At 35.6% G+C, this 14,011-nt stretch overlaps 1 protein-coding gene across 1 annotated transcript in view; it reads left to right on the top strand.

Annotated features, from left to right (window-relative positions):
• LUZP2 (leucine zipper protein 2) overlaps window positions 1-12,287 on the top strand; it is a 197,485-nt gene extending 185,198 nt beyond the window's left edge. Inside the window, exons 10-12 of the mRNA XM_074884575.1 lie at window positions 9-95; window positions 10,892-10,969; window positions 11,643-12,287. Of these exons, the coding sequence (XP_074740676.1) occupies window positions 9-95; window positions 10,892-10,969; window positions 11,643-11,747 (270 nt within the window). The 3' untranslated portion in view covers window positions 11,748-12,287. The remainder of the gene's footprint in view (window positions 1-8; window positions 96-10,891; window positions 10,970-11,642) is intronic.
• Window positions 12,288-14,011: the final 1,724 nt, after the last annotated feature.

Here is a 14,011-nt window from a genome sequence, read left to right as displayed (position 1 = left end):
ATGTCCAGCGAAATGCTTCAGCAGAGAAAGAGAATCTTCACGTGGCCTCGGGAAAGGAAGAGAATCAGAGCGTCCAGGAATGCGATTCTCAAGATGTAAGAAAGCTAGCTCACCTAGACACCAGGGTCTAATCTAGATTGTATTAAAACATTAATGCCTTAGGTGATTATTGATGTGACTCTTTTCCTAGACAAGCTGGTACATATATTTTATAAGCCTGCTATATTCTGCATTAAAGTGCTGAGGAGCAAATGCTCTTCACTGTCAATCTATGCAGGCATACTCTCTGGGTTTCTTGTAAAGACTACTTGATAGAACTTATAGAGCCGTTACAGGAAAAGCAGCAGAGGAAAAGATGTGATTTGATGTTTAACTGTCTCAAGAATGGGCCTGTTCCTGGGTGAAGAGTTGTTTACATATTGTTTCCCCTAATAATCAGGCACGGTTGTCACAGATGCTTCATTTGATAAAAAACATTCGGGGAGATGTAAGAGGTGCCAACATAAAAGTTGAAAGTATATAATTTTGTCCACTGCCAGTGTAGGAAAGCTGCAGGCTGTGTTTTTCTGATGACGTGTCTGATAGAAAGCTAAATCTGCTGCTGTTACTGAGGCAAAACTCTCATTCACACAGCATGGTGGGAGCTGTTACCAGAAATCCCAAATGCTTCTATTAGGGCTGCAATTATAATGATACAAATAAAACAGGAAAAAAACAGAAAGAATGCGAGACAAAATGTGTTGAGAGAGTGTATTGTCTGCTCAATAGTCCAAAAAGTATAGTGCTACCTTGATGAATTTGCAGGTGAAATACAGACTACAGAAGGAAAAAGTCTCTCACAATTGCTTTTGAATGAACTGCTGAACACATTACCTTCCTCCAGATATAACAGTCCTGTGGAAGTAACTGGGTAGCTTCCTGTTAGTGAGCACAGCAATGTGTAGCAATATGAAGAAAAGTTTGGAAAACAAATCTCAGATAATTCAGTATCCAACAAATTGGAAAAATCTGTATATATTATCCATTCATTACAAATATGTTACCAGTTTTATTAATCATCAATTATAAGTAACTTCCCCTCTGCCACATTCTCCAGAGCAGGACAGAGACAAGGAGAAATTGTGTATCCAGGAGAAGAGTCCATAATTTGCAGTTGTGCACATTTCTTAATGCCTAAAGATGAAGGAATCTTCATTTCTTACTAATAAAAATTGAAGGAGGAGAAGAAAGAGTAAGATATAAAATTCTGAATTTGAAGTGAACTTCATTTAGGTTATGACTGGAGATTGGCAGCCACCTGGGAAAGTTGTGGAAAGTTCGATGGAATATAGGTTACTTTAGGTAGAGGCTGAATTTATTTAGGCTGAATATTTGTAGAAAGAGGTTCAAGCAACTTTGTTTTTACAGAAGTGAATACATTAAAGCAGGGAGCAAAACACAAAGTTGTTAAAGCAATTCACAAATCAAGAGAATATTTAATTTTTGTATCAAATAATGCAATGAAAGACACCTAAAGGATGTACTTTTCCATAAAATCAAGGAGTTAGTTATTTTGATTAAAGTGTGGTAGTGTCTTTTTGTGCTTGTAACAACTAGTATTTTGTTTTCCTGTTGTTCAAGTTGAAACTTTTTTTTCTTTGTCCTACACACACTGTCCATCTGAACATGGACTGCATGGGACACAATAACCGTGCAGATGACGACAATGGGTTAGCAACCCCTTCCCACCTTTTATTATTACCTTTTTTTGTCTTATGTTAATAAATACATATTTTTCTAGAGACAAGGAAGAATTCCAATTAATTAATTCAAGAAATGAATTAAAAATGTCTCTTTGCACAATTAGCTCTCATATGATGACTTTAGAGATACCACCTTAAATCCTGAAAGAACTAGAAGTAGTTTATTTTCCTAGAGGTTCGTATTACTTCAATAGTACAAAGCTGTGATTTGTACCTGTGAACAATATCACATCAAGAAAATTCCAGACTGGGGAATACTCTAGAGTTTTTCTCATAATTTTATCATTATTTGGTTGTGTGTGTTTTTATCAGAAGTTTTTGCAGCTGCTAAACTCCCAATGAGGGAAGTATAGCCTGGATGTCAGGTTCTCCTGTGCCATTTTTTTAAGAAAAATAAATGAAGGTTGAGCACATGATAAAAGACCACGACCTTAATGAATATGCTTAAAACTAAAATGTTGCTTAGAAACCTAATATTTCATCAACGCTTTCTCAGAGGTTTGTAAAGATCCTATGATTGTCTCTCTGATAAACAAAATACGATTTACGTTTTGGAAGAACTACTGTAGTAAAGACTGACTAGAGAAGAACACACAATGTTTCAGTTGTTAAGGCAAAAAATAAAAGGAGATAGCTGCTGATCTCAACCAATGTTTTCTAGTCTGTATGGCTAAGCTTCCCTCTCTGTCTTAAATTTGTAATCCTACTGCAACTTCTTTATTGTTTTATGAATGTTCATAATGATTACTGTAGTTTACATTGAAATTAATACAAATGAAGATTTATTTACAAATTGGATACAGGCAGGCCAAATTATATTAGCTGATTTTGAAGTTAGATACTGCTGATACCTTAGCTGTCATGAAATTTGACATGGGATCTGTAGTAGCCAGAAGTAGATAGACTATCCTGTAATACAAAATCTTGATTAGATCGAATCATTTGAAATTTGTCAAAGACCAAAAAAATCTTAACTTCAGTTTTCTTTTAAAAGATTCCATTATTTAGATGATGACGATGATTATTTTATTAGAGGAATATGGTCAATACTATTTTTCCTTAGTCTTGTCCAGAGGTGTTTTCTCTGTGACTGTCTCCTGAAAGAGAGAGTCCAAAAGTTTTGTGGGAGCTTTTTTGGATTTTACACCAGCATGTACTTTTTCCTTTTTTCATATCAAATAATTCTTATGTGTGTAGCATGTCATTTAAAACCACCTATTTGGTAGTGCTAAAACATCAAACAATTTATAAAGCGATTCTTTATTTTCTGTTCTCATCTTAGATTTTTTGCTCTTTGTCCTTGTGGAGTCTTTTCTGATAAATAAAAGTGATAGTGCTTTTATTTACTGCCTTAATTTCCTGCAGTAAACAAACACTGCATGTTCATTAATCATTCAGTGACAAAGGACACTGAGTATCAGAGCCAAACTTGTACATGTTTCTAAGCAACCACAACATTTTGCCTCTTTTTTCTCTATAAGTTTCAATTGCTGAGGTTTGATCACATTGTACTCTCCCATTGCTTTCCCAAGGGAGTAATGAGAGAAAAAAGAAATCATTATAACAAAATTTCAATGTAATAAAATTCTTAAAGTGAATTCAGTAATTCTGTTCCCTAAATGAGGACTATGAAGGTCACAAGAAGTTACATCATCTTAGTTTAACCATCCACTCAGTACTGTGCTCTAAAATAGGAGGAGGATATGAAAACCTGCAGAGGTGTTTTATGAAAATGTACATGCCCACTTCACTACATTTTGCTCCATATCTTTCTTCTAAACAATGAGGCTGAAAGGAGATTGAAATACAGATCTCTAATAAATCAATGAGTGAATCTGATAAAACATGTCCTTGGATAAACTGTGGATTTGACTTGGCTAATGATGACTAAGATACCTAGTTTGTCAGTTGACTTGACCATGCCATCCTTTTCTCCCGGTACCTGGTTTAATTTCTTTGGAACTAGCTCAGTACTATCTCCTCCATCATACTCTACAAATGTCCTGCATATCTGCTTTAGTGCCTGCTGAAGCCAAAAGGAGGTCTGTAGTGATGCAAAGGAATGCTGAAGCCGCAATGTTTGGTCTACTAAATCTGGCAGTGGCAGAATTAGCTTTGAACTATAGAAGTTGAATATAATATCACTTATTTAAACTTCTTGATTTCCTGTCCACTTGTGCTATGTTGAATGATTATTTGAGCAATAAAGCCAGTTCTTACTTGCTGCGTTGGTGCAGTCGAATAGCTTTCTAGCTACATTGTTCAGCAGTTTGTGGGTCAAATTGCATAGTTTAATAGCTGAATTTTAACTGGCTTTTTGAAAATTCTTTTTAAATGAAGATGCACACTTGGGTGATCCACCTTTATAATTTATATACCCAGCTGTGAACCTCCCCAGCTCTGCTGTATAATTCACTAGGTGAACTGACTACCATAACTTCTGAAATTCTGCATATTATACTGATCAAACTGCATATTTTATAACCAGAATTTCATGCAAAAATACTTTGTTAATCAAACTGCACACTAAATTGGTAAAGACTGCACAGTATTTCAAGACCTATGCCCACCTCAATTTTTCTACCTTGTTAAATTTCTCTCTTACTGTTCTCAATATTTTTTTCCTCTTATATATACAAAATATATTGCTTAAGGCAAAATGCACTTGTATGAAAATTTTATTTTACAAATGCAAATAGATCATTAATGTGTTTCTTAAAATTTGTGTAAAGCAAGTAACAAACATTCAACATTGCTGAATTTGGTCTGTTTCTCTACCATGTAGAAGAAAATCACAAGATGACTTCTGTTGTGCTTAGCCATAAAAATTGTGAATATTGGCCAAGCTAAATTTTAAGGACATGTTAAGAAAAAACTGTGCAATTTGGAAGGGGTTAATAAGAGTGAAAACAGTGAAATGACTTGGCCAACTATCAAATACTTAAATAAAATTTTCCAGCACTCTTTTTCCTGAAGCCTTTTCCTTGGGAAAGGTTTAGCTTTCACTACTTGGAATTCTGACTGGTGTGTGTTAGAGCTTTTAAAGTTGAGTGTTCAAACATTGGATGCCTCTTGATGTTTTAAGATAAAAATACAGCATATGTAATTTCATGAATATAATGTTTGTCTTACAAATATGCCCATAATTACAAAATATGTGGAAAACGTACTGTAAATACCAGTCAGAACAACTTAATGGCAAGGTGAAGAATGTTTCCACACATAAAATATAGAGCTTATTCTATACAGTTAATTCATTCGTGGGTGAAATTCTGGGATCTATCAGTAATGGTCAGATATAACACATTAAATTATTACAATTTTTATTAAAATAAGGAAACGTTAGGGAATGGCGGGAAAAAGAGGAGGCAGGACTCTAAGCGTCAAAGAAATGTGTCTTTCTGTCTTGTTTCACTGCTGAGTCATAAAACTGCTTCAAGGACTAGTCATCGTTTACTTAATAACCGTATACTTGGATAAATACTGGCTGTGATTATAAGTTTTGAAGGTTTGCTTCCTGAATCTAGAAAAAGGAGGTTGCTTGTGTGGGCACATGCTGATGAAGCTAGGACAAAATGTACGTGATTGAGAAGCCTTTAGGAATGGAAGTAAATATCAATAGCAGAATCCGTCTTTATCTCTGATGAACCTATAAATGTGACAGTTGCAGTTAAAGCTTTAATAAATGTTAAGCTTAACTGAGTGAGGAAAACAATGAAATGGTCCAATTGCTGCTTCCAACCTGGTGAGGTAAGTATTGTTTGTGGCCAATGAATAGAGCAAATACTAACTGAATCTCCAAAACATCAGTTTGAAGTATAATGAGAAATTGGGGAATTGAGAATTTAGAGTTAAATGTATTTAGCTTGCATTGTGTTTTAAATGCCTGTACGCCACATGGGGTTTGACGTATTTGGAATTGCAGTAGTGTATTGATGTAAGAAACATGGGGATTGTGCTTCTGAATGGGACTGAGAGCTAGTCTGCCATCCCATTCCCTTTGAAACTGCCACCTTCAGTCTCCTTAAAGGAAAGCAGAAGAAAGCACAGAATGTAGTTAAGGATGAACTGCCTGTTTTGTTTGTGCCTGAAGTGACAGGGAATAGACTTTGGTAATGAAGTTAGAATTTTGGATTATTGTTCGCTTTTTTGCTGTTGTTTTCATTAAATGCAGAAGAGTATACTGAAGTATTTCTGTCACGATCTTGTATTAAAATATACCTTTTCACCATGCTAACAATAATTTGCACTCTTGTTAATGTTGCAATATTTTGCTCATCAATATTTTTCAGCTAGACCAAAGCATGCATGTAGAATGATCTATTCCTTACTTTATAGCTTCCCAGGTATTTAGTCTTGTCCGCCTCCACCATGCACTCTGCCATTTCATCTGCATTCATTATCCACCTGCCACTTGATCTGCGTTCTTTATCCACTTGTCACTTCAGGCACAAACAAGAAAATAACCAACATTATTATGTTGTATTATTATGTTGACCCTAGAGCCACATACTACGCTTCTGGATCTCTGAAAAGACATTAGCTAAGGGACAAGGGGCAGTCATTTATGTGGTGCCTTCATTTTCTCCTGGGTATTAGAAATTTTTCTGTTTTTTTAAATTTTTGCTATGTAGCTTATAAGAGCCTGACTGAACTGCAAGCACTAAGAGGGACAGGCAAGAAATGGTTTCATATCTATGCCAAACTTTAAATCATTACACTGAGGTTGAGAGATGAGACTGCGTTGCCTGCTGAGTTACCTGGGACTTGTTCAGATGGTGACAGAGCAGTAGTGCCTGCTCCCTGCCCTCCCATGAAGCCAGCACAGATGTAAAACTTACCTGTGACCAAGAGAGATGATGTGCAGACAAAACTCTTTCATCTTCTGTGCAATGTTCCCACTCCTCTCCATACAGCTTTCTGCACGACAGCAGGGGGAAACAGTCCATAATGTCAAATGTCGTGTTACACTTGCCATGAAAACCAGAACATCCTTGAAGTACTGCTGACAAGATTTTAAATTACAACCTGCTTTGGTGTGATGGTACAAGAGGAGTCAGTGGAGTTGCATTAAACTAACAACAAGACTGACTTGAGACCTTTTTTTGGGGGACTTACTGCCTTTCATTTTATTTTACTTTCTGATCGTTGTTTCTACTTGCATGTTTTTAGTCCTCTCTTATAGTCTTAGCATTTTATTAGCTTTCCCAGTAATAATCTTGCTAAAAATACTCATTTTCTGGAAGAACAACAGCTGATCTTCTGTGACAGAAATGGGGAAATCTGCTTTTTGCCCAGGTGTATGTATCTCTGCACAAGCGTACATTGAGGGGGGCATCACTTTGTACCAGGGTTCCTCTTCCTTGGTGGTGCAAGGACTGAAGACAGCGAGTTATGAGGGCTAAGGGTGTGCTCTGCTCTATTCCGTGGTGTTCAAGGGTTTGTGCGTGAGCTGGAAGTGTAACTGTCCTGCATAGAGGCTTTCCGAGTTGGCACCTTCCCTTTCTTCTCCCCTTCCTGACCCTCCCATCTCAAGCAGGGCAGCTGGCATGCCTGCTCTTGTGGGAGAAACACACAGGTACGAGTTTGCTCTTGTGTCCTTCATCTGCTGAAATCTTGATTCAAAGCTTGCCCCAATATTTCTTCCAACAGGCACTTCTAAAATCTCATTTTCATAAAACAGAAAAACTACACTGACAACATTTCAACCTCTTTATTTTCCAAAAGCAATTTTTTTTGCTTTTTGCTTCCATGTTTGCTTTTTGCTTTCCAGTTTCCACCATGTCACGCTATCATTCTGTATTTTTGTAATTAGTGTACCTCTCACAGGAGTGAATCTGACAGAGACACTTGCACAGAAAAGCAAACAAAACAATCTTTCCACCACTTGGCATAGAGGAAACAAGCAAAAAAACCAAACAAACAAAAAAAAAAAAAACAAAAAACAAAAAAAAACACCCAGTAATATTTGGCATTTTTTGTCTGCATGTCACTCATGGCTGTGAAAGGTATTCTAGTGCATTGGTTTTATATTTCCCCCTTTGTCTGAGGTGTTTTTTAGCTGAGGGAAAGGGGGGGGTGTATGTTTGTATATTTATGTGTTTGTGTATACATATACCTGCACATAAATATATACATACCTGTGTGTCTCTATATAGAACCAAATAAATACACAGAGGCGTATATATACATACATGTGTTTGTATGTATGCATGAGGGGGTATAGGTATGGGATTCAGTTTAGGTTGTGTTAAGCCCAGTTTATGTTTATATCAGGTGATCCTGCTATACCTGTCTGTCTCAGCTTTAGGAACTGAACTGACTTAAAGCCAAGAGCCAGAGGATGTATAGAGCTCATCCACAGTGACCGGTTATAATTCTAGCTGTTGAACTGCTGTTGACTGATGGCATATTGAAAGATATCGATGCTGTTTGATCTGTAATTTATTTGTTAAGGATACTCAAGGTTTCACTATGACAAGGAATCAATAACGAATACTTCACACTTTAACAACATAAAGACATAGGAGTTGCTTTCTTTAGAAAAATGTCCCATTCTACTTTCTCCAACAGTGATCCATATGGTGTGTTGCTGAAAAGAAAACAACTATGAGTGAACAAATATGAAATACTACAGACATAAATCTTCACTGCTGTTCTCCTACCAAGATGGCCTTTGTTATCTGGTCTATGAAAACCGTATGAAAGATTAGTCACTTATAAAGCATTGTTTTTAACATTAGCTTTTATTTTCCTAAGGCAACCTTTTTTTTCCTTCTTCTGTATGTGTCTTAAATGGTTGACCTATATTTATGTTAATTCCAATGAATATTTTTTGATGCCTATCTCCTATGTATTGTCTTGGTGAAATAGGTTACTTGATTTTTTTTTTAGTATGTACAGTTAGAATAAATTATGGATTTGTAAATGATCTTATATTTCATTAACATTATTTCTGTCCTTTTCATTACACAATCTGAAATGCTGTTCCTTTTTGATCTGTAACATCTTTTGTCCTCAAGCTGCTCACCTATAAGTCTCTGAAACCCTCAAATTTTTCTAAACATGACTAAGCTGAAAACATTTTTTTAACTCTATCTCACTAGTAAATATATTAAATACAAGTTCTGCCAGGACCACACTTATAAGCTTCTGAAGTATTAAAATTTTATTTAAAATATCTACTCTTTGTCATCTCACTTAGTCTTTATCTAGAACAGAAAACACCTATTATTTAATTATTTTCATAAAAGGAGGAGTAGGTGCTTTATCAACAGATTTTTTTTTAATCAATACTACCTTGATTATTCCTTATAATGTAATATTAATCCAACTTTTATTTGCTATTGTGTATAGTGGGAAAAATTTGATAAAGAGTCCCCACCATCAGTCACTTCAATTACACCATCTCAGAGGCTCACTTCAGTAGCTTAAACATGACTAAAGCCCCCCCAAAGTATTATAAAATCCTTGGCAGTACCACCGTCTCCCTAGAAGCTTTCAGGAGGGAGGCAGCAATCTCCTCTCCAAGTAGTTTTCTTAATAACATGTTTCATTCTCCTATTCACACCTGTTCATAGATCAACTTTGTTACAGGCAAGGGACTGTCAGAATTTCTCAAGTGCAAAAAATTAATGAATTTTCTTCTCCCTTGTCAGTATCTTACTTTTTAATTAACTCCAATCTAATGTCTTTTCTACTGAAAGGATATTTATAAAATTTCTTGATATTTAATTTGCATGTTAGTGTGTTTATTTTCAGTGTTCTCTGCAGAGAGAGGTAGTTTTTATTGTGTCCCGATTTAAGGTGCTATAGGATGAATTCAGATTGACTTGGCATTTTCTTAAGAAAGTCTGTCCAAAAAAATGCCTCGAAACATTACCATTCAGAAAATTTTTTCTCCTTCTGTTCATGATTCTGTTGCTCTCCTAGACACAAATATCTTATTCTATCCTAGACTGATGTTATCAACCATAATACCAAAAAAAAAAAAGTTGCAGAAATGTCAGCAAACCTTGTCATGGACGTTATTGGGAGTTCCTTGTTGAAGGCATGTTTGCATTTGTATACCTTTGAGTAAAACTCATGTCTATATACTAATGATTCTTTCACTGTTTTTCATTAGTATGTTACATTATGTCCGATGTGTAAAACATATTCTGTCTAGGCTTGACTTAGCTTTAAAAATCTTCAAGGGTTTGTGCTAAGCAGGAAACATTTCAGAGGAAGAGTTTTGTTAAAATTTAAGATAAACAAAATTACTGTTATGTTGGAAACAGTCTTAATGACTTAAAACAAAAAGCCCATTTATTTTCACTGCATTTAAATGTATCAGTTTTAATAGCAAAACAAGTAGAGAAATTCCAATGTGAACACATTTTAAAGTAATGACCAAAGATTATCAATATTTTACTGTATTTCTTATTTTAATTTCTTTGCCTATGGCATCATTAATCCCACTCCTGAAGGGACTTTAATTTAATTACAGCAGAAATTTCAGTGCTGGGTAAATCTCTAGTTGAAACTCATAACATGAGATATCTTTGGTTCAAAAATCTACTGTGTAATTAATTTTATTTATGCTGTTCAACTCTGTTTTCCCTGATATTCAAAAGCATATTGGCAAAGAAAATTACATTATTGCTGGAATAAAATGACAGCAATGAATCTAAAAAGCTTTTCTGTACCTTGAGAGTCATCTGACTTGCTCATACAGGGAATTATACATATCTCCACTCAGGGATTATTATACCTCAGAGATCTAGCAGTTTAGAACAAGAGACTAGTAATAGAGAAGTCCTAACTGTAATGCTAGTTTTCATCTGTTTGTTACTGTTTCTTCACTCATAACAGACATTTATAATTACTTACCTGTTCCATGGGACCACTGTAGGAATAAACTTCTCTATTTGTGATGAGATTTAAACATGAAGAAAAAAAGCTAGATAAGTGTTAAGTTGTTAAACTTGCAGCCACATTAGGCTATTATAGGGATGATGGAAGTATGGGATTCACTTAGCTATGAAAACTTTCTTTTGTTCCATTTCGTCGACTAGGCTAAAAAAAAACCACTGTTATTTTTTTTTAGGAAAATCATCAATATTTTAGGAAAAGTACAAAGTAGTTCTCTCTGACATTTGTATTGACAGGTTGGCAAGAAGTGTTTGGGGAATCGCAATAATTCAACATCTCGTTTGAAGACAGCAGAAACAGAGACAAGTTTTCAGGTATTCTGTTTCTGAGAAATTCTGTTTTTTATTAAAAGGTCTTGTAAAGCATGCAATTGCTTGGACTGTACACCTTTCACGCTAATGCTTTTGAGACAGAACTGCTTTTGAAGTTCAGACTTTGATTGTACCTGATGGATTCATCTGTTCAAAATGGCTTCTGGTTGTTAACAATGTGCAAAACTATTTAATACTTGAAGAACTGAGGTATCCTAGTAGTCAAAAGACTTAATTGACGTGATGTCCACAGTACTGGGAACAGGAGAAGGGAGAGATTTCCAAAATAATTACATGGCTGCAATTATGTGAACTTGTATTCAGCCATGTTACCAACAGAAAAGTCGTAAACAAGTTATACACCTGAGATCCTCATTTAGTAGACCAAAAGATGACAATTACCATGACTCTAAAGCAGCATCAGACTTGTATGATTTTGCACTGTCAAAGATTGTTAAATCTGCTTTCTTCAGTAGAGTTCAGAATCCTTTTCTAGACACAGTAGGTAAATATCACATTCTGTTACAGTAGTTTAAGTCTGTTACATCAGATTAACAGAAATACAGCTCTGTGTGCACTATTGCCACAGAATTTTAACATAACTTTTTTACTTTGCTTGTGTATGTGCATATCGTGTATGCAGTGCTTACAATGATATTGTTTTCATCTTCAACAGAAGTTGCACAGCCCTCCGTGGACTAAACCTGAAGATAAAAAATCACCTGAAAGGAATGAGAAAAAATTTGAAGCGTCTGTTAGTACAAAAGAAAAAAAACTCTAAGCACTACTAATCTACATTAAAAATGCCCATCACTTGCTTCCATCTTCATATTCTTTTTAGTCCAGAGGCATGAAATGTACCAGGTTTCTAAAGCATGCATTTTTCACTATTTTATGAATGTTTGTAAATTAGTCTAGAATAGACCAATTAGTACCTTCCAGCAATAATCCAAAATGGATGTTTGAAAAAATGCTTTGTAATACAGTCCGGTTTTCAAACTCTTGTTCTACCTGATCAGTAATTGCATACTATAAATTAGTTTCTTTGTAAACAACACCTATTCTTAAGTATTTTCTCAGTCTCTTCTATTTCATGTACCTTTATGGTAAATTAGGTCTTAAATCAAGTTAAGAATTAAGGGGCAGTTAACGTGGGGAAAAAAATATCTGTGTAAACATAGTTGAAGTACAATAGAACTCATAAGAGCAACTGTAAAAACCGAACAGTGGGGGTCCATGTATACTTAGCTTTCAGTAGTACCATTTCAAATCTGCTTACTTAAACAATAAAAGATGTTTGTTTGGTTGTTTTTTTTTCTAACTGCTATTAAAACTAGTCCATTTTTGGGTGCTGAAGCACTGACAGAAATGCAGAGTTAAGGAGATGGAGATAGAGTGAGTCATGGTTTTTAGGATTCAAGCAAAAGTTTTTGCAGCTGGAACTGAGCTAAAATAAGTCAGTTCCATCACTTATATTTGTGCTGATCTCAACAGGATAAATACACTTTACATGGTAAAACCTCATTTTGTCCACTACAGATGGGCTTTGGTCACTCCAGCAGAGAGGAGCATTTTGGTTGGGGTAAGCTCTGTGACTCCAAGGATTCTTCCAGTTTCTCGTGGGTCACGTACTCTATGACAAGAAAGCAAAAAGGAAGGGAGGAGAAGGAAGAGAGAATGTTTTTGCTTCTTTCTGTGTATGTCGTTGTTGGTCTAATTTAGGAATTCATATGCCTCATCTTGCTGAGATGCAAATCATTCCAGAACTCCAGTGCCTTAGGAACAGTTAGTTGCCTGATGCAATGCTGTTATGCTTTCCTCTTGCATGAAGAGTTTTAAGCAGTAGTAACTTGTAGACTCCCACCTTCCCCTTACTACGCACAGCAACACATTACAACTCTTACTAGATTGAAAGTGGTTTACTTATAGTAGTTTGCTTTTCCTTGCCTTTGAATCAGTTTTAAAAGCAAATAGACAAATCTTTTATTTCATTTAGTGGTGCTCTCTGCTTCAGTTTTAGCCTTTAAGCTTTTACCTATCCTTCAGCAGTCTCATCCAATAGCTTTCTGTTCCTTGCTGGTGTGAATAATATTTCACCCTGATGTCTTGTATATGCTTCTGTACTTGAAGGTAGATATTGCAGAATGGTAGGTTCATCTGCCTGGAGAAATTGCAACAATTTTAAAAAGAAAAGAAACTCATGACCTGACCAAATGATGGCAAAGTACTGCTCAACAAAGTTGCACTACTATCAAAGAAAAGATTATTCATGTTAAGTGTCAAAAGTAGTGAAATCCTGACCACAGAAATAATCAGAAAACAGATGTGGCTTTTCACATCTCATCCTAAAATCAATCATCATCAAATCGTACCCATGAAATACAATATGAATTTGTTTCAGGCAAATGCGGGCCTCACAGCAGACATTTGCTGCATTTCAGTTATAGCCACAACAAACCTGGCTGGAGAAAGTCTGCTGTATTTCAGAATTTTCAGTGAGCAAGAGACTTGTGAGCCTGTCATATCTACAGCTAATGCTAATTTCCAGTTATGTCAAAACCACCATTTCTTGCATATGACACACCTTAACTGGAATATCTGAGGTATGGACTGAAAAGGTCACTGGAACTGTTTCACTCATCTGTCCAGAAAAGACTTGGATCTTCACATATGTGTCCCCGAGGAATGAGGTAAGCTGTCCTACCTGGCATTTGTTTCACCTTTCTAAAGAATTCAGCAGTGCTGACAGCACATCTACTATTGTTATAACTGCTTATTACTGCTGTGTCAAGGGATGGCTTGGGGTTGGTGTCCACAACATAACAAAACTGTAACTTATAAATCAGCAAAAATCTAGCTTGCTTTTTTTAATTTTTAAATTTTTTTTTAACATGGATGAAACCAGTGAATGGTTGGGCAGCCCTGTGCTGTCTGGGAATGGGCATCTTTTAATTGGTATTTCACCACCAGATAATTAATGTAATAAATCTATTTATCATCAGAAAAAACCACAAAATATTGTGTGGGTGGGGTATTGTGAGGGTT

This window comes from Strix uralensis, chromosome 15 (genome assembly GCF_047716275.1).
Source record: "Strix uralensis isolate ZFMK-TIS-50842 chromosome 15, bStrUra1, whole genome shotgun sequence".
NCBI classification, from domain to species: Eukaryota; Metazoa; Chordata; class Aves; order Strigiformes; family Strigidae; genus Strix; species Strix uralensis.
Note: the sequence above shows the minus strand (reverse complement) of the source record. Positions and strands in the feature narration are given on the sequence as shown.